Raw genomic sequence first — 27,493 nt, 5'->3', positions numbered from 1 at the left:
GTCATACCGCTCAGGAAGGAGACGCGTTCTGTCTCCTAGAGATGAACGTACTTTGGGTCGAAAAGTGCAAATCCATCCCAGAAATACAGCAAAGGACCTTGTGAAGATGCTGGAGGAAACAGGTACAAAATGGTCTATATCCACAGGGAAACGAGTCCTATATCGAAAAGGGCTCGCAAGCCAAAGAACACATCCCAACCGTGAAGCACAGCATCATGTTGGGGGTGCTTTGCTGCAGGAGGGTCTGGTGCACCACTAGAACACCTGGGAAGGACACTGCAGGTCAAATCAGTTTGCAATTTGAATATGTGCAACAACCTACTAAATTCATAGTGACAGGTTGCACAAGTAAACATGTAGCAAAAGAGTAGTTCCCTGACCGGGAATCGAACCCGGGCTGCGGCAGTGAGAGCGCCAAATCCTAACCACTAGACCACCAGGGAAGGGTACTAGAGTGAAAATCGGTTCCCAGTGTGAGCTGGTACATACAGTTGAAGTTGTAAGTTTCCATCCACTTAGGCTGGAGTCATTAAAACCTGTTTGTCAACCCCTCCACACATTTCTTGTTAACAAACTATAGTTTTGGCAGTCGGTTAGGACATCTACTTTGTGCATGACACAAGTAACCAGGTAACAGGTACAAAATGGTCTATATCCACAGGCAAACGAGTCCTATATCGAAAAGGGCTCGCAAGCACAGCATCATGTTGGGGGTGCTTTGCTGCAGGAGGGTCTGGTGCAGCACTAGAACACCTGGGAAGGACACTGCAGGGCAAATCAGTTTGCAATTTGAATATGTGCAACAACCTACTAAATTCATAGTGACAGGTTGCACAAGTAAACAAGGAGCATAGACTATTTCCCTGACCAGGAATTGAACCCAGGCCGTGGCGGTGAGAGCACCGAATCCTAACCACTAGACCACCAGGGAAGGTTGAAATTGTACTAGAGTGCAAATCGGTTCCCAGTGTGAGCTGGTACATATGTGCGATAACCTTCCATATTCATAGTGACAGGTTGCACAAGTAAACATGTAGCAAAAGAGTAGAATCGAACCCGGGCCGCGGCGGTGAGAGCGCCGAATCCTAACCACTAGACCACCAGGGAAGGGTACTAGAGTGAAAATCGGTTCCCAGTGTGAGCTGGTACATACAGTTGAAGTCATAAGTTTCCATCCACTTAGGCTGGAGTCATTAAAACCTGTTTGTCAACCCCTCCACACATTTCTTGTTAACAAACTATAGTTTTGGCAGTCGATTAGGACATCTACTTTGTGCATGACACAAGTAATTTTTCCAACAATTGTTTACAGACCGATTATTTCACTTATAATTCAGTGTATCACAAATCCAGTGGGTCAGAAGTTTACATACACTAAGTTGGCTGTGCCTTTAAACAGTTTGGAAAATTCCCGAAAATGATGTCATGGCTTTAGAAGCTTCTGATAGGCTAATTGACATCCTGTGAGTCAATTGGAGGTGTACCTGTAGATGTATTTCAAGGCCTACCTTCAAACTCAGTGCCTCTTTGCTTGACTCCATGGGAAAACCAAAGGAAATCAGCCAAGACCTCAGAAAAAAAATGTAGACTTCCACAAATCTGGTTCATCCTTGGGAGCAATTTCCAAACGCCTGAAGGTACCTCGCTCATCTGTAGAAACAATAGTACGCAAGTATAAACACCATGGGACCACGCAGGCGTCATACCGCTCAGGAAGGAGACGCGTTCTGTCTCCTAGAGATGAACGTACTTTGGGTCGAAAAGTGCAAATCCATCCCAGAACTACAGCAGAAGATGCTGGAGGAAACAGGTACAAAATGGTCTATATCCACAGGCAAACGAGTCCTATATCGAAAAGGGCTCGCAAGCCAAAGAACACATCCCAACCGTGAAGCACAGCATCATGTTGGGGGTGCTTTGCTGCAGGAGGGTCTGGTGCACCACTAGAACACCTGGGAAGGACACTGCAGGGCAAATCAGTTTGCAATTTGAATATGTGCAACAACCTACTAAATTCATAGTGACAGGTTGCACAAGTAAACAAGGAGCATAGACTATTTCCCTGACCGGGAATCGAACCCAGGCCGCGGCGGTGAGAGCGCCGAATCCTAACCACTAGACCACCAGGGAAGGGTACTAGAGTGCAAATCGGTTCCCAGTGTGAGCTGGTACATATGTGCGATAACCTTCGATATTCATAGTGACAGGTTGCACAACTAAGCATGTAGCAAAAGAGTAGTTCCCTGACCGGGAATCGAACCCGGGCCACGGCGGTGAGAGCGCCGAATCCTAACCACTAGACCACCAGGGAAGGGTACTAGAGTGAAAATCGGTTCCCAGTGTGAGCTGGTACATACAGTTGAAGTCGTAAGTTTCCATCCACTTAGGCTGGAGTCATTAAAACCTGTTTGTCAACCCCTCCACACATTTCTTGTTAACAAACTATAGTTTTGGCAGTCGATTAGGACATCTACTTTGTGCATGACACAAGTAATTTTTCCAACAATTGTTTACAGACCGATTATTTCACTTATAATTCAGTGTATCACAAATCCAGTGGGTCAGAAGTTTACATACACTAAGTTGGCTGTGCCTTTAAACAGTTTGGAAAATTCCCGAAAATGATGTCATGGCTTTAGAAGCTTCTGATAGGCTAATTGACATCCTTTGAGTCAATTGGAGGTGTACCTGTAGATGTATTTCAAGGCCTACCTTCAAACTCAGTGCCTCTTTGCTTGACTCCATGGGAAAACCAAAGGAAATCAGCCAAGACCTCAGAAAAAAAATGTAGACCTCCACAAATCTGGTTCATCCTTGGGAGCAATTTCCAAACGCCTGAAGGTACCTCGCTCATCTGTAGAAACAATAGTACGCAAGTATAAACACCATGGGACCACGCAGGCGTCATACCGCTCAGGAAGGAGACGCGTTCTGTCTCCTAGAGATGAACGTACTTTGGGTCGAAAAGTGCAAATCCATCCCAGAACTACAGCAGAAGATGCTGGAGGAAACAGGTACAAAATGGTCTATATCCACAGGCAAACGAGTCCTATATCGAAAAGGGCTCGCAAGCCAAAGAACACATCCCAACCGTGAAGCACAGCATCATGTTGGGGGTGCTTTGCTGCAGGAGGGTCTGGTGCACCACTAGAACACCTGGGAAGGACACTGCAGGGCAAATCAGTTTGCAATTTGAATATGTGCAACAACCTACTAAATTCATAGTGACAGGTTGCACAAGTAAACAAGGAGCATAGACTATTTCCCTGACCGGGAATCGAACCCAGGCCGCAGCGGTGAGAGCGCCGAATCCTAACCACTAGACCACCAGGGAAGGGTACTAGAGTGAAAATCGGTTCCCAGTGTGAGCTGGTACATACAGTTGAAGTCGTAAGTTTCCATCCACTTAGGCTGGAGTCATTAAAACCTGTTTGTCAACCCCTCCACACATTTCTTGTTAACAAACTATAGTTTTGGCAGTCGATTAGGACATCTACTTTGTGCATGACACAAGTAATTTTTCCAACAATTGTTTACAGACCGATTATTTCACTTATAATTCAGTGTATCACAAATCCAGTGGGTCAGAAGTTTACATACACTAAGTTGGCTGTGCCTTTAAACAGTTTGGAAAATTCCCGAAAATGATGTCATGGCTTTAGAAGCTTCTGATAGGCTAATTGACATCCTTTGAGTCAATTGGAGGTGTACCTGTAGATGTATTTCAAGGCCTACCTTCAAACTCAGTGCCTCTTTGCTTGACTCCATGGGAAAACCAAAGGAAATCAGCCAAGACCTCAGAAAAAAAATGTAGACCTCCACAAATCTGGTTCATCCTTGGGAGCAATTTCCAAACGCCTGAAGGTACCTCGCTCATCTGTAGAAACAATAGTACGCAAGTATAAACACCATGGGACCACGCAGGCGTCATACCGCTCAGGAAGGAGACGCGTTCTGTCTCCTAGAGATGAACGTACTTTGGGTCGAAAAGTGCAAATCCATCCCAGAACTACAGCAGAAGATGCTGGAGGAAACAGGTACAAAATGGTCTATATCCACAGGCAAACGAGTCCTATATCGAAAAGGGCTCGCAAGCCAAAGAACACATCCCAACCGTGAAGCACAGCATCATGTTGGGGGTGCTTTGCTGCAGGAGGGTCTGGTGCACCACTAGAACACCTGGGAAGGACACTGCAGGTCAAATCAGTTTGCAATTTGAATATGTGCAACAACCTACTAAATTCATAGTGACAGGTTGCACAAGTAAACAAGGAGCATAGACTATTTCCCTGACCGGGAATCGAACCCAGGCCGCGGCGGTGAGCGCGGCGAATCCTAACCACTAGACCACCAGGGAAGGGTACTAGAGTGCAAATCGGTTCCCAGTGTGAGCTGGTACATATGTGCGATAACCTTCGATATTCATAGTGACAGGTTGCACAAGTAAACATGTAGCAAAAGAGTAGTTCCCTGACCGGGAATCGAACCCGGGCCGCGGCGGTGAGAGCGCCGAATCCTAACCACTAGACCACCAGGGAAGGGTACTAGAGTGAAAATCGGTTCCCAGTGTGAGCTGGTACATACAGTTGAAGTCATAAGTTTCCATCCACTTAGGCTGGAGTCATTAAAACCTGTTTGTCAACCCCTCCACACATTTCTTGTTAACAAACTATAGTTTTGGCAGTCGATTAGGACATCTACTTTGTGCATGACACAAGTAATTTTTCCAACAATTGTTTACAGACCGATTATTTCACTTATAATTCAGTGTATCACAAATCCAGTGGGTCAGAAGTTTACATACACTAAGTTGGCTGTGCCTTTAAACAGTTTGGAAAATTCCCGAAAATGATGTCATGGCTTTAGAAGCTTCTGATAGGCTAATTGACATCCTTTGAGTCAATTGGAGGTGTACCTGTAGATGTATTTCAAGGCCTACCTTCAAACTCAGTGCCTCTTTGCTTGACTCCATGGGAAAACCAAAGGAAATCAGCCAAGACCTCAGAAAAAAAATGTAGACCTCCACAAATCTGGTTCATCCTTGGGAGCAATTTCCAAACGCCTGAAGGTACCTCGCTCATCTGTAGAAACAATAGTACGCAAGTATAAACACCATGGGACCACGCAGGCGTCATACCGCTCAGGAAGGAGACGCGTTCTGTCTCCTAGAGATGAACGTACTTTGGGTCGAAAAGTGCAAATCCATCCCAGAACTACAGCAGAAGATGCTGGAGGAAACAGGTACAAAATGGTCTATATCCACAGGCAAACGAGTCCTATATCGAAAAGGGCTCGCAAGCCAAAGAACACATCCCAACCGTGAAGCACAGCATCATGTTGGGGGTGCTTTGCTGCAGGAGGGTCTGGTGCACCACTAGAACACCTGGGAAGGACACTGCAGGGCAAATCAGTTTGCAATTTGAATATGTGCAACAACCTACTAAATTCAGAGTGACAGGTTGCACAAGTAAACAAGGAGCATAGACTATTTCCCTGACCGGGAATCGAACCCAGGCCGCAGCGGTGAGAGCGCCGAATCCTAACCACTAGACCACCAGGGAAGGGTACTAGAGTGAAAATCGGTTCCCAGTGTGAGCTGGTACATACAGTTGAAGTCGTAAGTTTCCATCCACTTAGGCTGGAGTCATTAAAACCTGTTTGTCAACCCCTCCACACATTTCTTGTTAACAAACTATAGTTTTGGCAGTCGATTAGGACATCTACTTTGTGCATGACACAAGTAATTTTTCCAACAATTGTTTACAGACCGATTATTTCACTTATAATTCAGTGTATCACAAATCCAGTGGGTCAGAAGTTTACATACACTAAGTTGGCTGTGCCTTTAAACAGTTTGGAAAATTCCCGAAAATGATGTCATGGCTTTAGAAGCTTCTGATAGGCTAATTGACATCCTTTGAGTCAATTGGAGGTGTACCTGTAGATGTATTTCAAGGCCTACCTTCAAACTCAGTGCCTCTTTGCTTGACTCCATGGGAAAACCAAAGGAAATCAGCCAAGACCTCAGAAAAAAAATGTAGACCTCCACAAATCTGGTTCATCCTTGGGAGCAATTTCCAAACGCCTGAAGGTACCTCGCTCATCTGTAGAAACAATAGTACGCAAGTATAAACACCATGGGACCACGCAGGCGTCATACCGCTCAGGAAGGAGACGCGTTCTGTCTCCTAGAGATGAACGTACTTTGGGTCGAAAAGTGCAAATCCATCCCAGAACTACAGCAAAGGACCTTGTGAAGATGCTGGAGGAAACAGGTACAAAATGGTCTATATCCACAGGCAAACGAGTCCTATATCGAAAAGGGCTCGCAAGCCAAAGAACACATCCCAACCGTGAAGCACAGCATCATGTTGGGGGTGCTTTGCTGCAGGAGGGTCTGGTGCACCACTAGAACACCTGGGAAGGACACTGCAGGTCAAATCAGTTTGCAATTTGAATATGTGCAACAACCTACTAAATTCATAGTGACAGGTTGCACAAGTAAACAAGGAGCATAGACTATTTCCCTGACCGGGAATCGAACCCAGGCCGCGGCGGTGAGCGCGGCGAATCCTAACCACTAGACCACCAGGGAAGGGTACTAGAGTGCAAATCGGTTCCCAGTGTGAGCTGGTACATATGTGCGATAACCTTCGATATTCATAGTGACAGGTTGCACAAGTAAACATGTAGCAAAAGAGTAGTTCCCTGACCGGGAATCGAACCCGGGCCGCGGCGGTGAGAGCGCCGAATCCTAACCACTAGACCACCAGGGAAGGGTACTAGAGTGAAAATCGGTTCCCAGTGTGAGCTGGTACATACAGTTGAAGTCATAAGTTTCCATCCACTTAGGCTGGAGTCATTAAAACCTGTTTGTCAACCCCTCCACACATTTCTTGTTAACAAACTATAGTTTTGGCAGTCGATTAGGACATCTACTTTGTGCATGACACAAGTAATTTTTCCAACAATTGTTTACAGACCGATTATTTCACTTATAATTCAGTGTATCACAAATCCAGTGGGTCAGAAGTTTACATACACTAAGTTGGCTGTGCCTTTAAACAGTTTGGAAAATTCCCGAAAATGATGTCATGGCTTTAGAAGCTTCTGATAGGCTAATTGACATCCTTTGAGTCAATTGGAGGTGTACCTGTAGATGTATTTCAAGGCCTACCTTCAAACTCAGTGCCTCTTTGCTTGACTCCATGGGAAAACCAAAGGAAATCAGCCAAGACCTCAGAAAAAAAATGTAGACCTCCACAAATCTGGTTCATCCTTGGGAGCAATTTCCAAACGCCTGAAGGTACCTCGCTCATCTGTAGAAACAATAGTACGCAAGTATAAACACCATGGGACCACGCAGGCGTCATACCGCTCAGGAAGGAGACGCGTTCTGTCTCCTAGAGATGAACGTACTTTGGGTCGAAAAGTGCAAATCCATCCCAGAACTACAGCAGAAGATGCTGGAGGAAACAGGTACAAAATGGTCTATATCCACAGGCAAACGAGTCCTATATCGAAAAGGGCTCGCAAGCCAAAGAACACATCCCAACCGTGAAGCACAGCATCATGTTGGGGGTGCTTTGCTGCAGGAGGGTCTGGTGCACCACTAGAACACCTGGGAAGGACACTGCAGGGCAAATCAGTTTGCAATTTGAATATGTGCAACAACCTACTAAATTCATAGTGACAGGTTGCACAAGTAAACAAGGAGCATAGACTATTTCCCTGACAGGGAATCGAACCCAGGCCGCAGCGGTGAGAGCGCCGAATCCTAACCACTAGACCACCAGGGAAGGGTACTAGAGTGAAAATCGGTTCCCAGTGTGAGCTGGTACATACAGTTGAAGTCGTAAGTTTCCATCCACTTAGGCTGGAGTCATTAAAACCTGTTTGTCAACCCCTCCACACATTTCTTGTTAACAAACTATAGTTTTGGCAGTCGATTAGGACATCTACTTTGTGCATGACACAAGTAATTTTTCCAACAATTGTTTACAGACCGATTATTTCACTTATAATTCAGTGTATCACAAATCCAGTGGGTCAGAAGTTTACATACACTAAGTTGGCTGTGCCTTTAAACAGTTTGGAAAATTCCCGAAAATGATGTCATGGCTTTAGAAGCTTCTGATAGGCTAATTGACATCCTTTGAGTCAATTGGAGGTGTACCTGTAGATGTATTTCAAGGCCTACCTTCAAACTCAGTGCCTCTTTGCTTGACTCCATGGGAAAACCAAAGGAAATCAGCCAAGACCTCAGAAAAAAAATGTAGACCTCCACAAATCTGGTTCATCCTTGGGAGCAATTTCCAAACGCCTGAAGGTACCTCGCTCATCTGTAGAAACAATAGTACGCAAGTATAAACACCATGGGACCACGCAGGCGTCATACCGCTCAGGAAGGAGACGCGTTCTGTCTCCTAGAGATGAACGTACTTTGGGTCGAAAAGTGCAAATCCATCCCAGAACTACAGCAGAAGATGCTGGAGGAAACAGGTACAAAATGGTCTATATCCACAGGCAAACGAGTCCTATATCGAAAAGGGCTCGCAAGCCAAAGAACACATCCCAACCGTGAAGCACAGCATCATGTTGGGGGTGCTTTGCTGCAGGAGGGTCTGGTGCACCACTAGAACACCTGGGAAGGACACTGCAGGGCAAATCAGTTTGCAATTTGAATATGTGCAACAACCTACTAAATTCATAGTGACAGGTTGCACAAGTAAACAAGGAGCATAGACTATTTCCCTGACCGGGAATCGAACCCAGGCCGCAGCGGTGAGAGCGCCGAATCCTAACCACTAGACCACCAGGGAAGGGTACTAGAGTGAAAATCGGTTCCCAGTGTGAGCTGGTACATACAGTTGAAGTCGTAAGTTTCCATCCACTTAGGCTGGAGTCATTAAAACCTGTTTGTCAACCCCTCCACACATTTCTTGTTAACAAACTATAGTTTTGGCAGTCGATTAGGACATCTACTTTGTGCATGACACAAGTAATTTTTCCAACAATTGTTTACAGACCGATTATTTCACTTATAATTCAGTGTATCACAAATCCAGTGGGTCAGAAGTTTACATACACTAAGTTGGCTGTGCCTTTAAACAGTTTGGAAAATTCCCGAAAATGATGTCATGGCTTTAGAAGCTTCTGATAGGCTAATTGACATCCTTTGAGTCAATTGGAGGTGTACCTGTAGATGTATTTCAAGGCCTACCTTCAAACTCAGTGCCTCTTTGCTTGACTCCATGGGAAAACCAAAGGAAATCAGCCAAGACCTCAGAAAAAAAATGTAGACCTCCACAAATCTGGTTCATCCTTGGGAGCAATTTCCAAACGCCTGAAGGTACCTCGCTCATCTGTAGAAACAATAGTACGCAAGTATAAACACCATGGGACCACGCAGGCGTCATACCGCTCAGGAAGGAGACGCGTTCTGTCTCCTAGAGATGAACGTACTTTGGGTCGAAAAGTGCAAATCCATCCCAGAACTACAGCAGAAGATGCTGGAGGAAACAGGTACAAAATGGTCTATATCCACAGGCAAACGAGTCCTATATCGAAAAGGGCTCGCAAGCCAAAGAACACATCCCAACCGTGAAGCACAGCATCATGTTGGGGGTGCTTTGCTGCAGGAGGGTCTGGTGCACCACTAGAACACCTGGGAAGGACACTGCAGGTCAAATCAGTTTGCAATTTGAATATGTGCAACAACCTACTAAATTCATAGTGACAGGTTGCACAAGTAAACAAGGAGCATAGACTATTTCCCTGACCGGGAATCGAACCCAGGCCGCGGCGGTGAGCGCGGCGAATCCTAACCACTAGACCACCAGGGAAGGGTACTAGAGTGCAAATCGGTTCCCAGTGTGAGCTGGTACATATGTGCGATAACCTTCGATATTCATAGTGACAGGTTGCACAAGTAAACATGTAGCAAAAGAGTAGTTCCCTGACCGGGAATCGAACCCGGGCCGCGGCGGTGAGAGCGCCGAATCCTAACCACTAGACCACCAGGGAAGGGTACTAGAGTGAAAATCGGTTCCCAGTGTGAGCTGGTACATACAGTTGAAGTCATAAGTTTCCATCCACTTAGGCTGGAGTCATTAAAACCTGTTTGTCAACCCCTCCACACATTTCTTGTTAACAAACTATAGTTTTGGCAGTCGATTAGGACATCTACTTTGTGCATGACACAAGTAATTTTTCCAACAATTGTTTACAGACCGATTATTTCACTTATAATTCAGTGTATCACAAATCCAGTGGGTCAGAAGTTTACATACACTAAGTTGGCTGTGCCTTTAAACAGTTTGGAAAATTCCCGAAAATGATGTCATGGCTTTAGAAGCTTCTGATAGGCTAATTGACATCCTTTGAGTCAATTGGAGGTGTACCTGTAGATGTATTTCAAGGCCTACCTTCAAACTCAGTGCCTCTTTGCTTGACTCCATGGGAAAACCAAAGGAAATCAGCCAAGACCTCAGAAAAAAAATGTAGACCTCCACAAATCTGGTTCATCCTTGGGAGCAATTTCCAAACGCCTGAAGGTACCTCGCTCATCTGTAGAAACAATAGTACGCAAGTATAAACACCATGGGACCACGCAGGCGTCATACCGCTCAGGAAGGAGACGCGTTCTGTCTCCTAGAGATGAACGTACTTTGGGTCGAAAAGTGCAAATCCATCCCAGAACTACAGCAGAAGATGCTGGAGGAAACAGGTACAAAATGGTCTATATCCACAGGCAAACGAGTCCTATATCGAAAAGGGCTCGCAAGCCAAAGAACACATCCCAACCGTGAAGCACAGCATCATGTTGGGGGTGCTTTGCTGCAGGAGGGTCTGGTGCACCACTAGAACACCTGGGAAGGACACTGCAGGGCAAATCAGTTTGCAATTTGAATATGTGCAACAACCTACTAAATTCAGAGTGACAGGTTGCACAAGTAAACAAGGAGCATAGACTATTTCCCTGACCGGGAATCGAACCCAGGCCGCAGCGGTGAGAGCGCCGAATCCTAACCACTAGACCACCAGGGAAGGGTACTAGAGTGAAAATCGGTTCCCAGTGTGAGCTGGTACATACAGTTGAAGTAGTAAGTTTCCATCCACTTAGGCTGGAGTCATTAAAACCTGTTTGTCAACCCCTCCACACATTTCTTGTTAACAAACTATAGTTTTGGCAGTCGATTAGGACATCTACTTTGTGCATGACACAAGTAATTTTTCCAACAATTGTTTACAGACCGATTATTTCACTTATAATTCAGTGTATCACAAATCCAGTGGGTCAGAAGTTTACATACACTAAGTTGGCTGTGCCTTTAAACAGTTTGGAAAATTCCCGAAAATGATGTCATGGCTTTAGAAGCTTCTGATAGGCTAATTGACATCCTTTGAGTCAATTGGAGGTGTACCTGTAGATGTATTTCAAGGCCTACCTTCAAACTCAGTGCCTCTTTGCTTGACTCCATGGGAAAACCAAAGGAAATCAGCCAAGACCTCAGAAAAAAAATGTAGACCTCCACAAATCTGGTTCATCCTTGGGAGCAATTTCCAAACGCCTGAAGGTACCTCGCTCATCTGTAGAAACAATAGTACGCAAGTATAAACACCATGGGACCACGCAGGCGTCATACCGCTCAGGAAGGAGACGCGTTCTGTCTCCTAGAGATGAACGTACTTTGGGTCGAAAAGTGCAAATCCATCCCAGAACTACAGCAAAGGACCTTGTGAAGATGCTGGAGGAAACAGGTACAAAATGGTCTATATCCACAGGCAAACGAGTCCTATATCGAAAAGGGCTCGCAAGCCAAAGAACACATCCCAACCGTGAAGCACAGCATCATGTTGGGGGTGCTTTGCTGCAGGAGGGTCTGGTGCACCACTAGAACACCTGGGAAGGACACTGCAGGTCAAATCAGTTTGCAATTTGAATATGTGCAACAACCTACTAAATTCATAGTGACAGGTTGCACAAGTAAACAAGGAGCATAGACTATTTCCCTGACCGGGAATCGAACCCAGGCCGCGGCGGTGAGCGCGGCGAATCCTAACCACTAGACCACCAGGGAAGGGTACTAGAGTGCAAATCGGTTCCCAGTGTGAGCTGGTACATATGTGCGATAACCTTCGATATTCATAGTGACAGGTTGCACAAGTAAACATGTAGCAAAAGAGTAGTTCCCTGACCGGGAATCGAACCCGGGCCGCGGCGGTGAGAGCGCCGAATCCTAACCACTAGACCACCAGGGAAGGGTACTAGAGTGAAAATCGGTTCCCAGTGTGAGCTGGTACATACAGTTGAAGTCATAAGTTTCCATCCACTTAGGCTGGAGTCATTAAAACCTGTTTGTCAACCCCTCCACACATTTCTTGTTAACAAACTATAGTTTTGGCAGTCGATTAGGACATCTACTTTGTGCATGACACAAGTAATTTTTCCAACAATTGTTTACAGACCGATTATTTCACTTATAATTCAGTGTATCACAAATCCAGTGGGTCAGAAGTTTACATACACTAAGTTGGCTGTGCCTTTAAACAGTTTGGAAAATTCCCGAAAATGATGTCATGGCTTTAGAAGCTTCTGATAGGCTAATTGACATCCTTTGAGTCAATTGGAGGTGTACCTGTAGATGTATTTCAAGGCCTACCTTCAAACTCAGTGCCTCTTTGCTTGACTCCATGGGAAAACCAAAGGAAATCAGCCAAGACCTCAGAAAAAAAATGTAGACCTCCACAAATCTGGTTCATCCTTGGGAGCAATTTCCAAACGCCTGAAGGTACCTCGCTCATCTGTAGAAACAATAGTACGCAAGTATAAACACCATGGGACCACGCAGGCGTCATACCGCTCAGGAAGGAGACGCGTTCTGTCTCCTAGAGATGAACGTACTTTGGGTCGAAAAGTGCAAATCCATCCCAGAACTACAGCAGAAGATGCTGGAGGAAACAGGTACAAAATGGTCTATATCCACAGGCAAACGAGTCCTATATCGAAAAGGGCTCGCAAGCCAAAGAACACATCCCAACCGTGAAGCACAGCATCATGTTGGGGGTGCTTTGCTGCAGGAGGGTCTGGTGCACCACTAGAACACCTGGGAAGGACACTGCAGGGCAAATCAGTTTGCAATTTGAATATGTGCAACAACCTACTAAATTCATAGTGACAGGTTGCACAAGTAAACAAGGAGCATAGACTATTTCCCTGACAGGGAATCGAACCCAGGCCGCAGCGGTGAGAGCGCCGAATCCTAACCACTAGACCACCAGGGAAGGGTACTAGAGTGCAAATCGGTTCCCAGTGTGAGCTGGTACATATGTGCGATAACCATCGATATTCATAGTGACAGGTTGCACAAGTAAACATGTAGCAAAAGAGTAGTTCCCTGACCGGGAATCGAACCCGGGCCGCGGCGGTGAGAGCGCCGAATCCTAACCACTAGACCACCAGGGAAGGGTACTAGAGTGAAAATCGGTTCCCAGTGTGAGCTGGTACATACAGTTGAAGTCATAAGTTTCCATCCACTTAGGCTGGAGTCATTAAAACCTGTTTGTCAACCCCTCCACACATTTCTTGTTAACAAACTATAGTTTTGGCAGTCGATTAGGACATCTACTTTGTGCATGACACAAGTAATTTTTCCAACAATTGTTTACAGACCGATTATTTCACTTATAATTCAGTGTATCACAAATCCAGTGGGTCAGAAGTTTACATACACTAAGTTGGCTGTGCCTTTAAACAGTTTGGAAAATTCCCGAAAATGATGTCATGGCTTTAGAAGCTTCTGATAGGCTAATTGACATCCTTTGAGTCAATTGGAGGTGTACCTGTAGATGTATTTCAAGGCCTACCTTCAAACTCAGTGCCTCTTTGCTTGACTCCATGGGAAAACCAAAGGAAATCAGCCAAGACCTCAGAAAAAAAATGTAGACCTCCACAAATCTGGTTCATCCTTGGGAGCAATTTCCAAACGCCTGAAGGTACCTCGCTCATCTGTAGAAACAATAGTACGCAAGTATAAACACCATGGGACCACGCAGGCGTCATACCGCTCAGGAAGGAGACGCGTTCTGTCTCCTAGAGATGAACGTACTTTGGGTCGAAAAGTGCAAATCCATCCCAGAACTACAGCAAAGGACCTTGTGAAGATGCTGGAGGAAACAGGTACAAAATGGTCTATATCCACAGGCAAACGAGTCCTATATCGAAAAGGGCTCGCAAGCCAAAGAACACATCCCAACCGTGAAGCACAGCATCATGTTGGGGGTGCTTTGCTGCAGGAGGGTCTGGTGCACCACTAGAACACCTGGGAAGGACACTGCAGGTCAAATCAGTTTGCAATTTGAATATGTGCAACAACCTACTAAATTCATAGTGACAGGTTGCACAAGTAAACAAGGAGCATAGACTATTTCCCTGACCGGGAATCGAACCCAGGCCGCGGCGGTGAGCGCGGCGAATCCTAACCACTAGACCACCAGGGAAGGGTACTAGAGTGCAAATCGGTTCACAGTGTGAGCTGGTACATATGTGCGATAACCTTCCATATTCATAGCGACAGGTTGCACAAGTAAGCATGTAGCAAAAGAGTACACTTAGGTACATACAGTTGAAGTCGTAAGTTTCCATCCACTTAGGCTGGAGTCATTAAAACCTGTTTGTCAACCCCTCCACACATTTATTGTTAACAAACTATAGTTTTGGCAGTCGGTTAGGACATTTACTTTGTGCATGACACAAGTAATTTTTCCAACAATTGTTTACAGACCGATTATTTCACTTATAATTCAGTGTATCACAAATCCAGTTGGTCAGAAGTTTACATACAAACAAGAAGCATAGACTATTTCCCTGACTATTTCCCTGACCGGGAATCGAACCCGGGCCGTGGCGGTGAGAGCGCCGAATCCTAACCACTAGACCACCAGGGAAGGGTACTAGAGTGCAAATCGGTTCCCAGTGTGAGCTGGTACATATGTGCGATAACCTTCCATATTCATAGTGACAGGTTGCACAAGTAAACATGTAGCAAAAGAGTAGTTCCCTGACCGGGAATCGAACCCGGGCCGCGGCGGTGAGAGCGCCGAATCCTAACCACTAGACCACCAGGGAAGGGTACTAGAGTGAAAATCGGTTCCCAGTGTGAGCTGGTACATACAGTTGAAGTCGTAAGTTTCCATCCACTTAGGCTGGAGTCATTAAAACCTGTTTGTCAACCCCTCCACACATTTCTTGTTAACAAACTATAGTTTTGGCAGTCGGTTAGGACATCTACTTTGTGCATGACACAAGTAATTTTTCCAACAATTGTTTACAGACCGATTATTTCACTTATAATTCAGTGTATCACAAATCCAGTGGGTCAGAAGTTTACATACACTAAGTTGGCTGTGCCTTTAAACAGTTTGGAAAATTCCCGAAAATGATGTCATGGCTTTAGAAGCTTCTGATAGGCTAATTGACATCCTTTGAGTCAATTGGAGGTGTACCTGTAGATGTATTTCAAGGCCTACCTTCAAACTCAGTGCCTCTTTGCTTGACTCCATGGGAAAACCAAAGGAAATCAGCCAAGACCTCAGAAAAAAAATGTAGACCTCCACAAATATGGTTCATCCTTGGGAGCAATTTCCAAACGCCTGAAGGTACCTCGCTCATCTGTAGAAACAATAGTACGCAAGTATAAACACCATGGGACCACGCAGGCGTCATACCGCTCAGGAAGGAGACGCGTTCTGTCTCCTAGAGATGAACGTACTTTGGGTCGAAAAGTGCAAATCCATCCCAGAACTACAGCAAAGGATGCTGAAGATGCTGTAGGAAACAGATACAAAATGGTCTATATCCACAGGCAAACGAGTCCTATATCGAAAAGGGCTCGCAAGCCAAAGAACACATCCCAACCGTTGGGGGTGCTTTGTTGGGGGTGCTTTGCTGCAGGAGGGTCTGGTGCACCACTAGAACACCTGGGAAGGACACAGCAGGGTAAATCAGTTTGCAATTTGAATATGTGCAACAACCTACTAAATTCATAGTGACAGGTTGCACAAGTAAACAAGGAGCATAGACTATTTCCCTGACCGGGAATTGAACCCAGGCCGCGGCGGTGAGAGCGCCGAATCCTAACCACTAGACCACCAGGGAAGGGTACTAGAGTGCAAATCGGTTCCCAGTGTGAGCTGGTACATATGTGCGATAACCTTCCATATTCATAGTGACAGGTTGCACAAGTAAACATGTAGTAAAAGAGTAGTTCCCTGACCGGGAATCGAACCGGGCCGCGGCGGTGAGAGCGCCGAATCCTAACCACTAGACCACCAGGGAAGGGTACTAGAGTGAAAATCGGTTCCCAGTGTGAGCTGGTACATACAGTTGAAGTCGTAAGTTTCCATCCACTTAGGCTGGAGTCATTAAAACCTGTTTGTCAACCCCTCCACACATTTCTTGTTAACAAACTATAGTTTTGGCAGTCGGTTAGGACATCTACTTTGTGCATGACACAAGTAATTTTTCCAACAATTGTTTACAGACCGATTATTTCACTTATAATTCAGTGTATCACAAATCCAGTGGGTCAGAAGTTTACATACACTAAGTTGGCTGTGCCTTTAAACAGTTTGGAAAATTCCCGAAAATGATGTCATGGCTTTAGAAGCTTCTGATAGGCTAATTGACATCCTTTGAGTCAATTGGAGGTGTACCTGTAGATGTATTTCAAGGCCTACCTTCAAACTCAGTGCCTCTTTGCTTGACTCCATGGGAAAACCAAAGGAAATCAGCCAAGACCTCAGAAAAAAAATGTAGACCTCCACAAATCTGGTTCATCCTTGGGAGCAATTTCCAAACGCCTGAAGGTACCTCGCTCATCTGTAGAAACAATAGTACGCAAGTATAAACACCATGGGACCACGCAGGCGTCATACCGCTCAGGAAGGAGACGCGTTCTGTCTCCTAGAGATGAACGTACTTTGGGTCGAAAAGTGCAAATCCATCCCAGAACTACAGCAAAGGACCTTGTGAAGATGCTGGAGGAAACAGGTACAAAATGGTCTATATCCACAGGCAAACGAGTCCTATATCGAAAAGGGCTCGCAAGCCAAACCGTGAAGCACAGCATCATGTTGGGGGTGCTTTGCTGCAGGAGGGTCTGGTGCACCACTAGAACACCTGGGAAGGACACAGCAGGGCAAATCAGTTTGCAATTTGAATATGTGCAACAACCTACTAAATTCATAGTGACAGGTTGCACAAGTAAACAAGGAGCATAGACTATTTCCCTGACCGGGAATTGAACCCAGGCCGCGGCGGTGAGAGCGCCGAATCCTAACCACTAGACCACCAGGGAAGGGTACTAGAGTGCAAATCGGTTCCCAGTGTGAGCTGGTACATATGTGCGATAACCTTCCATATTCATAGTGACAGGTTGCACAAGTAAACATGTAGTAAAAGAGTAGTTCCCTGACCGGGAATCGAACTGGGCCGCGGCGGTGAGAGCGCCGAATCCTAACCACTAGACCACCAGGGAAGGGTACTAGAGTGAAAATCGGTTCCCAGTGTGAGCTGGTACATACAGTTGAAGTCGTAAGTTTCCATCCACTTAGGCTGGAGTCATTAAAACCTGTTTGTCAACCCCTCCACACATTTCTTGTTAACAAACTATAGTTTTGGCAGTCGGTTAGGACATCTACTTTGTGCATGACACAAGTAATTTTTCCAACAATTGTTTACAGACCGATTATTTCACTTATAATTCAGTGTATCACAAATCCAGTGGGTCAGAAGTTTACATACACTAAGTTGGCTGTGCCTTTAAACAGTTTGGAAAATTCCCGAAAATGATGTCATGGCTTTAGAAGCTTCTGATAGGCTAATTGACATCCTTTGAGTCAATTGGAGGTGTACCTGTAGATGTATTTCAAGGCCTACCTTCAAACTCAGTGCCTCTTTGCTTGACTCCATGGGAAAACCAAAGGAAATCAGCCAAGACCTCAGAAAAAAAATGTAGACCTCCACAAATCTGGTTCATCCTTGGGAGCAATTTCCAAACGCCTGAAGGTACCTCGCTCATCTGTAGAAACAATAGTACGCAAGTATAAACACCATGGGACCACGCAGGCGTCATACCGCTCAGGAAGGAGACGCGTTCTGTCTCCTAGAGATGAACGTACTTTGGGTCGAAAAGTGCAAATCCATCCCAGAACTACAGCAAAGGACCGTGGTTAGGATTCGGCGCTCTCACCGATGCTGGAGGAAACAGGTACAAAATGGTCTATATCCACAGGCAAACGAGTCCTATATCGAAAAGGGCTCGCAAGCCAAAGAACACATCCCAACCGTGAAGCACAGCATCATGTTGGGGGTGCTTTGCTGCAGGAGGGTCTGGTGCACCACTAGAACACCTGGGAAGGACACTGCAGGTCAAATCAGTTTGCAATTTGAATATGTGCAACAACCTACTAAATTCATAGTGACAGGTTGCACAAGTAAACAAGGAGCATAGACTATTTCCCTGACCGGGAATCGAACCCAGGCCGCGGCGGTGAGCGCGGCGAATCCTAACCACTAGACCACCAGGGAAGGGTACTAGAGTGCAAATCGGTTCACAGTGTGAGCTGGTACATATGTGCGATAACCTTCCATATTCATAGTGACAGGTTGCACAAGTAAGCATGTAGCAAAAGAGTACACTTAGGTACATACAGTTGAAGTCGTAAGTTTCCATCCACTTAGGCTGGAGTCATTAAAACCTGTTTGTCAACCCCTCCACACATTTCTTGTTAACAAACTATAGTTTTGGCAGTCGGTTAGGACATTTACTTTGTGCATGACACAAGTAATTTTTCCAACAAATGTTTACAGACCGATTATTTCACTTATAATTCAGTGTATCACAAATCCAGTTGGTCAGAAGTTTACATACAAACAAGAAGCATAGACTATTTCCCTGACTATTTCCCTGACCAGGAATCGAACCCGGGCCGTGGCGGTGAGAGCGCCGAATCCTAACCACTAGACCACCAGGGAAGGGTACTAGAGTGGAAATCGGTTCCCAGTGTGAGCTGGTACATATGTGCGATAACCTTCCATATTCATAGTGACAGGTTGCACAAGTAAACATGTAGCAAAAGAGTAGTTCCCTGACCGGGAATCGAACCCGGGCCACCGCGGTGAGAGCGCCGAATCCTAACCACTAGACCACCAGGGAAGGGTACTAGAGTGAAAATCGGTTCCCAGTGTGAGCTGGTACATACAGTTGAAGTCGTAAGTTTCCATCCACTTAGGCTGGAGTCATTAAAACCTGTTTGTCAACCCCTCCACACATTTCTTGTTAACAAACTATAGTTTTGGCAGTCGGTTAGGACATCTACTTTGTGCATGACACAAGTAATTTTTCCAACAATTGTTTACAGACGGATTATTTCACTTATAATTCAGTGTATCACAAATCCAGTGGGTCAGAAGTTTACATACACTAAGTTGGCTGTGCCTTTAAACAGTTTGGAAAATTCCCGAAAATGATGTCATGGCTTTAGAAGCTTCTGATAGGCTAATTGACATCCTTTGAGTCAATTGGAGGTGTACCTGTAGATGTATTTCAAGGCCTACCTTCAAACTCAGTGCCTCTTTGCTTGACTCCATGGGAAAACCAAAGGAAATCAGCCAAGACCTCAGAAAAAAAATGTAGACCTCCACAAATCTGGTTCATCCTTGGGAGCAATTTCCAAACGCCTGAAGGTACCTCGCTCATCTGTAGAAACAATAGTACGCAAGTATAAACACCATGGGACCACGCAGGCGTCATACCGCTCAGGAAGGAGACGCGTTCTGTCTCCTAGAGATGAACGTACTTTGGGTCGAAAAGTGCAAATCCATCCCAGAACTACAGCAAAGGACCTTGTGAAGATGCTGGAGGAAACAGGCACAAAAGTATCTATATCCACAGGCAAACGAGTCCTATATCGACATAACCTGAAAGGCCGCTCAGCGAGGAAGAAGCTACTGCTCCAAAGCAATTTCCAAACCCCTGAAGGTCCCACGTTCATCTGTACAAACAATAGTACGCAAGTAGAAACAGCATGGGACCATGCAGGCGTCATTCCGCTCAGGAAGGAGACAGGCGCTCTGTTTCCTAGAGATGAACTTACTTTGGTGCGAAAAGTTCAAATCAATCCCAGAACAACAGCAAAGGACCTTGCGAAGATCCTGGAGGAAACAGTCACAAAAGTATCTATATCCACAGGCAAATGAGTCCTATATCGACATAACCTGAAAGGCCGCTCAGCGAGGAAGAAGCTACTGCTCCAAAGCAATTTCCAAACCCCTGAAGGTCCCACGTTCATCTGTACAAACAATAGTACGCAAGTAGAAACAGAATGGGACCAGGCAGGCGTCATTCCGCTCAGGAAGGAGACGCGCTCTGTCTCCTAGAGATGAACGTACTTTGGGTCGAAAAATGCAAATCAATCCCAGAACAACAGCAAAGGACCTTGCGAAGATCCTGGAGGAAACAGTCACAAAAGTATCTACAGTGCCTTGCGAAAGTATTCGGCCCCCTTGAAATTTGCGACCTTTTGCCACATTTCAGGCTTCAAACATAAAGATATAAAACTGTATTTTTTTGTGAAGAATTAACAACAAGTGGGACACAATCATGAAGTGGAACGACATTTATTGGATATTTCAAACTTTTTTAACAAATCAAAAACTGAAAAATTGGGCGTGCAAAATTATTCAGCCCCCTTAAGTTAATACTTTGTAGCGCCACTTTTTGCTGCGATAACAGCTCTAAGTCGCTTGGGGTATGTCTCTATCAGTTTTGCACATCGAGAGATTGAATTTTTTTCCCATTCCTCCTTGCAAAACAGCTCGAGCTCAGTTAGGTTGGATGGAGAGCATTTGTGAACAGCAGCTTTCAGTTCTTTCCACAGATTCTCGATTGGATTCAGGTCTGGACTTTGACTTGGCCATTCTAACACCTGGATATGTTTATTTTTGAACCATTCCATTGTAGATTTTGCTTTATGTTTTGGATCATTGTCTTGTTGGAAGACAAATCTCCGTCCCAGTCTCAGGTCTTTTGCAGACTCCATCAGGTTTTCTTCCAGAATGGTCCTGTATTTGGCTCCATCCATCTTCCCATCAATTTTAACCATCTTCCCTGTCCCTGCTGAAGAAAAGCAGGCCCAAACCATGATGCTGCCACCACCATGTTTGACAGTGGGGATGGTGTGTTCAGGGTGATGAGCTGTGTTGCTTTTACGCCAAACATAACGTTTTGCATTGTTGCCAAAAAGTTCAATTTTGGTTTCATCTGACCAGAGCACCTTCTTCCACATGTTTGGTGTGTCTCCCAGGTGGCTTGTGGCAAACTTTAAACAACACTTTTTATGGATATCTTTAAGAAATGGATTTCTTCTTGCCACTCTTCCATAAAGGCCAGATTTGTGCAATATACGACTAATTGTTGTCCTATGGACAGAGTCTCCCACCTCAGCTGTAGATCTCTGCAGTTCATCCAGAGTGAACTTGGCTGCATCTCTGATCAGTCTTCTCCTTGTATGAGCTGAAAGTTTAGAGGGACGGCCAGGTCTTGGTAGATTTGCAGTGGTCTGATACTCTTTCCATTTCAATATTATCGCTTGCACAGTGCTCCTTGGGATGTTTAAAGCTTGGGAAATCTTTTTGTATCCAAATCCGGCTTTAAACTTCTTCACAACAGTATCTCGGACCTGCCTGGTGTGTTCCTTGTTCTTCATGATGCTCTCTGCGCTTTTAACGGACCTCTGAGACTATCACAGTGCAGGTGCATTTATACGGAGACTTGATTACACACAGGTGGATTGTATTTATCATCATTAGTCATTTAGGTCAACATTGGATCATTCAGAGATCCTCACTGAACTTCTGAAGAGAGTTTGCTGCACTGAAAGTAAAGGGGCTGAATAATTTTGCACACCCAATTTTTGATTTGTTAAAAAAGTTTGAAATATCCAATAAATGTCGTTCCACTTCATGATTGTGTCCCACTTGTTGTTGATTCTTCACAAAAAAATACAGTTTTATATCTTTATGTTTGAAGCCTGAAATGTGGCAAAAGGTCGCAAAGTTCAAGGGGGCCGAATACTTTCGCAAGGCACTGTATATCCACCAGCAAATTAGTCCTATATCGACATAACCTGAAAGGCTGCTCAGCAAGGAAAAAGCTACTGCTGCAAAACCGCCAGAAAAGAAGCCAGACTACAGTTTGGGGACAAAGACCCTAGTTTTTGGAGAAATGTCCTCTGGTCTGATGAAAGAAAAACAGAACTGTTTGGCCATAATGACCACTGTTATGTTTGGAGGAAAAAGGGGGAGGTTTGCAAGCCAAGGAACACCATCCCAACCGTGAAGGACGGGGGTGGCAATATCATGTTGTGGGGGTGCTTTTCTGCAGGAGGGACTGGTGAACCACTAGAACACCAGGGAAGGACACTGCAGGGCAAATCGGTTTGCAATTTGAAGTGGTACATACAGTATGTGCGACAACCGACTAAATTCATTGTGACAGGTTGCATCAGTAAACAAGGAGCAAAATACTAGTTTCCTGATCGGGAATCAAACCTTGGCTACAGTGGTGAGACTGACAATGCCTAACCACTAGACCACCAGGGAAGGATAAAGTTTATGAATCGCTTCACAATATGAAATGGTAAAGTTACTGTATGTTTAATGTCCTGCAGAAATCATTTTCAAAGCTACATGGAACCTATGGGCCCCATCCCAAAAACAAGCCCTAGCCCTTACTCCGTAGCCAACAAATTTGAGTAGATCTTAAAGGATAGTTCTGGCGCAAGGAGTTTTCAGGGGGGACCGACCCATTTCTGCTGCTAGAATTTCTTGGAACCCCAATTTTTTCCCCAATAATTTATTGCGGCCCCATCCCACCCCACTGGGGTCACGACCCCAACTTTGACTACCACTATTTTAATGGGTTGATATGGTGCTATGGGTTGTTTCTGGACTGGCTGGGCATATTGACTAGTACAAACAAAGTGTTGCTATAGGGCACAAAAGTACTGCTATTTTATGAGTCATCAATATCATCATTGATATGCAGAACTCAGTGTTTGAAGAAGCACTATCAATATCCAGATTAGTGTACATTAGTAAGTAATTCTTTATCCTTAGTATATCTAACGCAAAGAACACTGGTAATAATGCCAGCAGCAAAAGAGTCTCATGCTCTACCGACTGAGCTAGCCAGGCTTTTGCCTGATCTGATCTAAATGTAAAATCAATTCATATTGGGGATCTTAATAAAATAGAAAAAAACACCAACATATCGTTAGTTTTTTTTAACTTCACTATATGTAATGCTCGATAGACTGTTCCTGGTGGAATGGGAGTGTAAATCCAGCAATAGGTAATTGGCACATTGGATTATTTTGGTAGAGCAATTCAACTGATCCATCACAAGTTCCATTGTTAGATGTTACCACAAAATGTAGTAGACAAAAGTATTTTGTATCTACATAATTGTTGTAGCTCATATATAACCAGTCAGTTATTTTTGGCAGCTATTTGCAATAGTAGGCTCTCTGGAACTAATGTCAGCTACTTTAGCTAGCCACAGCTTTGACATCTGACCGCCGGCCTGCTGCTAGCTAGATACTGTAGCGATCAACCACGTTAACTCCACTATTTCGCAATAAAGTACCCGGGCTTGATATGGCGACAACTACATTGCAATACACAGTAAATATATTAGATCTATTTTGAGCGTCATACCGTGAAAGTAAAGAGGTCAACTTCTAGGTTTAAAAGACATTCGGCAGTTGAACGCGAGGCTTTGAGCGAAGTAGAAGAACAATCCACTTTAAGTTTAGGGCTGCAGCCAGTTCATAACCTACTGTGGCAAATAGAGGGGTTCTCTGTCTGATCAAACCAGTAACCTACTGTGGCAAATAGAGGGGTTCTCTGTCTGATCAAACCAGTAACCTACTGTGGCAAATAGAGGGGTTCTCTGTCTGATCAAACCAGTGGTCAGTCAGCTTATATTTCAGAACAGGAAATCAAATAAAAAACAAACAACTCTTCATTCGATTCTTTATTTGTATTAATCATTCGTATTCCAGCAATTGTTTTTGGTGTACGCACATTTTTTTAATGCATCACTTTTTTTTTCACTACACCCAGCACCCTTCCCAACCTCTTCACCAAGAATGAGGTAAAACACCTCTCATGTTCCCCTCAAATGAACAATTGGACAACGATGAAGGGATGCTGTGTGAAGACTGTACACATAAAAATACACTTGAGGTTGTAGTCGAGGATGAACAACTGGGTCATCTGAATGGGGAAAGGGGACATAGGGAAGGGGTGGCAAACCCTCCCCCTGAAAGGCTGGGGGTGCAGGCTTTTGTTCCAGCCCTGCTATACCACACCTGATTCCGCTGAGGTTCCCCGATGAGCAGAATGTTAGTAGATTGAGATGGGTTGGGCCTAGACCAGCATTTCCCAAACTCGAGACCCCAAGGGGTGCACATTTTGGTTTTCTCCCTAGCCCCAGCTAACACAGTCCAATAAGCCGCAAATAATCCATCTTCAGTTTACATCGCAATTAGCTTAATCAGCTGTGTTTGCGAGGGATGGCCCCAGAGGACTGGAGTTGCCCATCCCTGCCCTGTGGAGTGATCGATAGAGAAGCAGAATTAAATTCAGGATGAGTCGTCAGGCAACGGTAAAGCAGAGCTGGAACAAAAGCCTCCACCTGCAGTAGGTCTCCAGGAGGAGGGAAGGCCACCCTTAGTGGCTTGGTGTGAAAGTACATTACATTATAGTCAGAAAAAGTCTACCTTCAAATTCCTTTTCACAATGAAAATACACGTAGTATACAGACCTTCTGTACACCGTGGATAAAAGAAAAGTACTATCTGTTGTCAACTCAACCGTAAGAAAGATGACAAAAAAAATGACAGACACTAACAACACTTACGTACAAAATGAGAAAGAGCTGGATATACCATTTGATCAAGACAACTGTTAACTTGTTTAATTTAAATAATAATGATAAAGTGTTAACAGACAATTTAAAAGAAAGAACAGAAAAGCGGATCATGATATTAATGGGGTAAAAAAGTGTGCTGTTTAGTAACAGAATCATACCTCAAAACACGTTGATGTACAAACAGTACACATTAAAACGCATGTCATGTATAAAGGCATGCATACGTTATATGCATGAGCTCACACACACACACACACACACACACAACATCCTTATAAATAGGTCCTTCATAGACCCAACTCTGAGACCGGACAGGCGTAGTGGCCGGTGATGCACAGGGTCTCCATAAGGAACAAGACCAAAGACACTGTTTGCCGGCAGGAGGTAGACGCATTCTAACGACATTCTACACAAGAATGGCATTACACTGCCCACCCAATCTGTTGCATTGAAGCCAATCCAGCCAATGAAATGGAGGCAGACATTTTGTATATCCGTTACAGTGTGGATATGCTACGGATGTTGTTTGTTTAATAGTGAGGTATTTATTGGTTTTAGTCTGGTCATTAATGCAATGATAAAACTCAGTTCTTCTTCACAGGCTATTATGTTCCTTATCGGACTCCCTCCTCAGCCACCAACACACCACAACCTGTCCAATATTTAAGTTCTGGGTTCCTGGTGTCTTCTCACCTGGTTTCAAACACTGGCGGCTCATATCATGGCCCATTTCTCAAGTGCGTCTTCCCAGGGAATCTCAAATGCTCGTCTCCTTTATAAAAGTAAGCAGCACTCGATTTATTGACATGTCCCCCTTTTCCATACATACAACGGGTACATACAGTACAAACAGCAAGACATCGGTTCAGAATCAACAACTATCTGAATTGTAAAGGAAGGGAAAGAAGTCATTCCCAGTACCCATCAAGGTTGTTTTATGGGTAGTACCATATATATCTTCTGGGCTAACTGTCATCGTATCATAACATACAACATCCCACGACTTCAAATCATTCAGAGTATAAAATACAATTTTGAAATATATGTAAAGAGGTATGACGCATGGAATGATGTTACATGAAGACAATAACGACAATGCATTCATTATACAAACATAAGCGGAGTATCATTATCAAAAGAAATGTGTGATTTGTTTGTTTTGTTCGTCACATTCAGTGTTTTGAATGTATTTTCAGTAGAGTGGCCACTAGGTGGCGTCTGACTACACATATAAACAGTCACAACGGGCACAAGCCACTTGATAATCAAACTCAAGCAGGTGGTTACTATAGGCACGTCTGTCTGTCTGTCTGTCTCTCCCTCCCCTCTCTCTCTCTCACTCTCTTCCTGTGTCTCTGCTAAAGTAGTACCATTTCTAAGTTAATTTACCCTACTCCTATTTAATACTAGCTTCATTCTCTTGCCATCTTCTCTCTCGTTTGCTCGCTCTATTCTCTTCCTCCTTTCTTAATACCCTTCCCCCTCCCTTTCACATCTCTCAATCTTTGTCCTTTCTCTCCCTCAGTCTCTTGATCTCTTCTATCCTTTTCTCTCTCTCTCCCTCTCTCTCTCTCTCGCTCTCTTTTAGTAGTGTAAATTAGTTAGTAAATAACTTGGTACCGTCTCTCAACTCTTTGTAATTTATTTAGCTAGTACCTAACTATACCAGTGTAGTCATCATTTTGACCACAGTCAAATCTAAACAAAGCCTGAGCCTATTTCTCTCTCTCGTTCCCTCGCTCCTGTGCCATCACTCAAACAAACACCCTAACACTCCACTGTGTGCTTGTGTGATTTCCCAAACCTCTAGGACCCTCCAATCAATCAGCATCTTCAGAGAATCTTCCAAAGTGTAATTGGACCTTTCCCCTCTACACCAAACCGCCACCCCATTTAAGTGCTGGTAGAGTCTGAATTAATTCATCGTCCCGTCTCCTCCTCTTCCTCCTATCATTGCTCCTCTTCCTCGGTGATGCCCTGTGCTTTCAGTTCATCCAGGACGTTGTCTAGATGGCTAGGGTCGGGGTAGCCGTGGCCCGTGAGGTTGGAGCCAAATTCCGTCTTGTGGTGTACCTCGTTCCAGATGACCGTGTCCAACTCGCCTGTGGTGCTGGACGTGCCCACTGAGAAGACCAGGCGCCGGTCCCACGCGGTCAGCAGGAGTCTGAGTACCTGGGGGAGAGAGAGAGCAAGGATGTGGAGGGAGAGGAGGTGGAGGGAGAGAGAGAGGAGGTAAAGGGAGAGGACGTGGAGGGAGAGAAGGTAGAGGGAGAGAAGGTAGAGGGAGAGAAGGTAGAGGGAGAGGACGTGGAGGGAGAGGACGTGGAGGGAGAGGACGTGGAGGGAGAGGACGTGGAGGGAGAGGACGTGGAGGGAGAGGACGTGGAGGGAGAGGACGTGGAGGGAGAGAAGGTGGAGGGAGAGAAGGTGGAGGGAGAAAAGGTGGAGGGAGAGAGGGAGGAGGGAGAGAAGGTGGAGGGAGAGAAGGTGGA

The 27,493-nt window shown here is 44.9% G+C and overlaps 1 protein-coding gene and 7 non-coding genes across 10 annotated transcripts in view; all 8 read right to left on the bottom strand.

Moving 5' to 3' along the window:
- Nucleotides 1–2,239: 2,239 nt before the first annotated feature.
- Nucleotides 2,240–2,311, bottom strand: trnae-cuc (transfer RNA glutamic acid (anticodon CUC)). The gene has a single exon. It is a non-coding gene; the product is annotated as a tRNA-Glu (tRNA).
- A 2,155-nt stretch (nt 2,312–4,466) lies between these two features.
- trnae-cuc (transfer RNA glutamic acid (anticodon CUC)) lies at nt 4,467–4,538 on the bottom strand. Its single transcript has one exon. It is a non-coding gene; the product is annotated as a tRNA-Glu (tRNA).
- A 2,166-nt stretch (nt 4,539–6,704) lies between these two features.
- On the bottom strand, nt 6,705–6,776 carry trnae-cuc (transfer RNA glutamic acid (anticodon CUC)). Its single transcript has one exon. It is a non-coding gene; the product is annotated as a tRNA-Glu (tRNA).
- Nucleotides 6,777–9,954: 3,178 nt separating this feature from the next.
- On the bottom strand, nt 9,955–10,026 carry trnae-cuc (transfer RNA glutamic acid (anticodon CUC)). Its single transcript has one exon. It is a non-coding gene; the product is annotated as a tRNA-Glu (tRNA).
- A 2,166-nt stretch (nt 10,027–12,192) lies between these two features.
- On the bottom strand, nt 12,193–12,264 carry trnae-cuc (transfer RNA glutamic acid (anticodon CUC)). The gene has a single exon. It is a non-coding gene; the product is annotated as a tRNA-Glu (tRNA).
- Nucleotides 12,265–13,396: 1,132 nt separating this feature from the next.
- trnae-cuc (transfer RNA glutamic acid (anticodon CUC)) lies at nt 13,397–13,468 on the bottom strand. The gene has a single exon. It is a non-coding gene; the product is annotated as a tRNA-Glu (tRNA).
- Nucleotides 13,469–15,058: 1,590 nt separating this feature from the next.
- trnae-cuc (transfer RNA glutamic acid (anticodon CUC)) lies at nt 15,059–15,130 on the bottom strand. The gene has a single exon. It is a non-coding gene; the product is annotated as a tRNA-Glu (tRNA).
- A 9,884-nt stretch (nt 15,131–25,014) lies between these two features.
- The window catches only part of LOC118941396 (E3 ubiquitin-protein ligase DTX4), a 36,446-nt gene continuing 33,967 nt past the window's right edge, over nt 25,015–27,493 (bottom strand). For all 3 annotated transcript variants that reach the window (XM_036953905.2, XM_036953906.2, XM_090210173.1), the window contains one exon: nt 25,015–27,173. In XM_036953905.2, the coding sequence (XP_036809800.1) occupies nt 26,952–27,173 (222 nt within the window). In that variant the 3' untranslated portion in view covers nt 25,015–26,951. The remainder of the gene's footprint in view (nt 27,174–27,493) is intronic.

This window comes from Oncorhynchus mykiss, chromosome 19 (genome assembly GCF_057628025.1).
Source record: "Oncorhynchus mykiss isolate SJ-2025 chromosome 19, ASM5762802v1, whole genome shotgun sequence".
NCBI classification, from domain to species: domain Eukaryota; kingdom Metazoa; phylum Chordata; class Actinopteri; order Salmoniformes; family Salmonidae; genus Oncorhynchus; species Oncorhynchus mykiss.
This window is presented reverse-complemented; position numbering and strand designations above follow the sequence as displayed.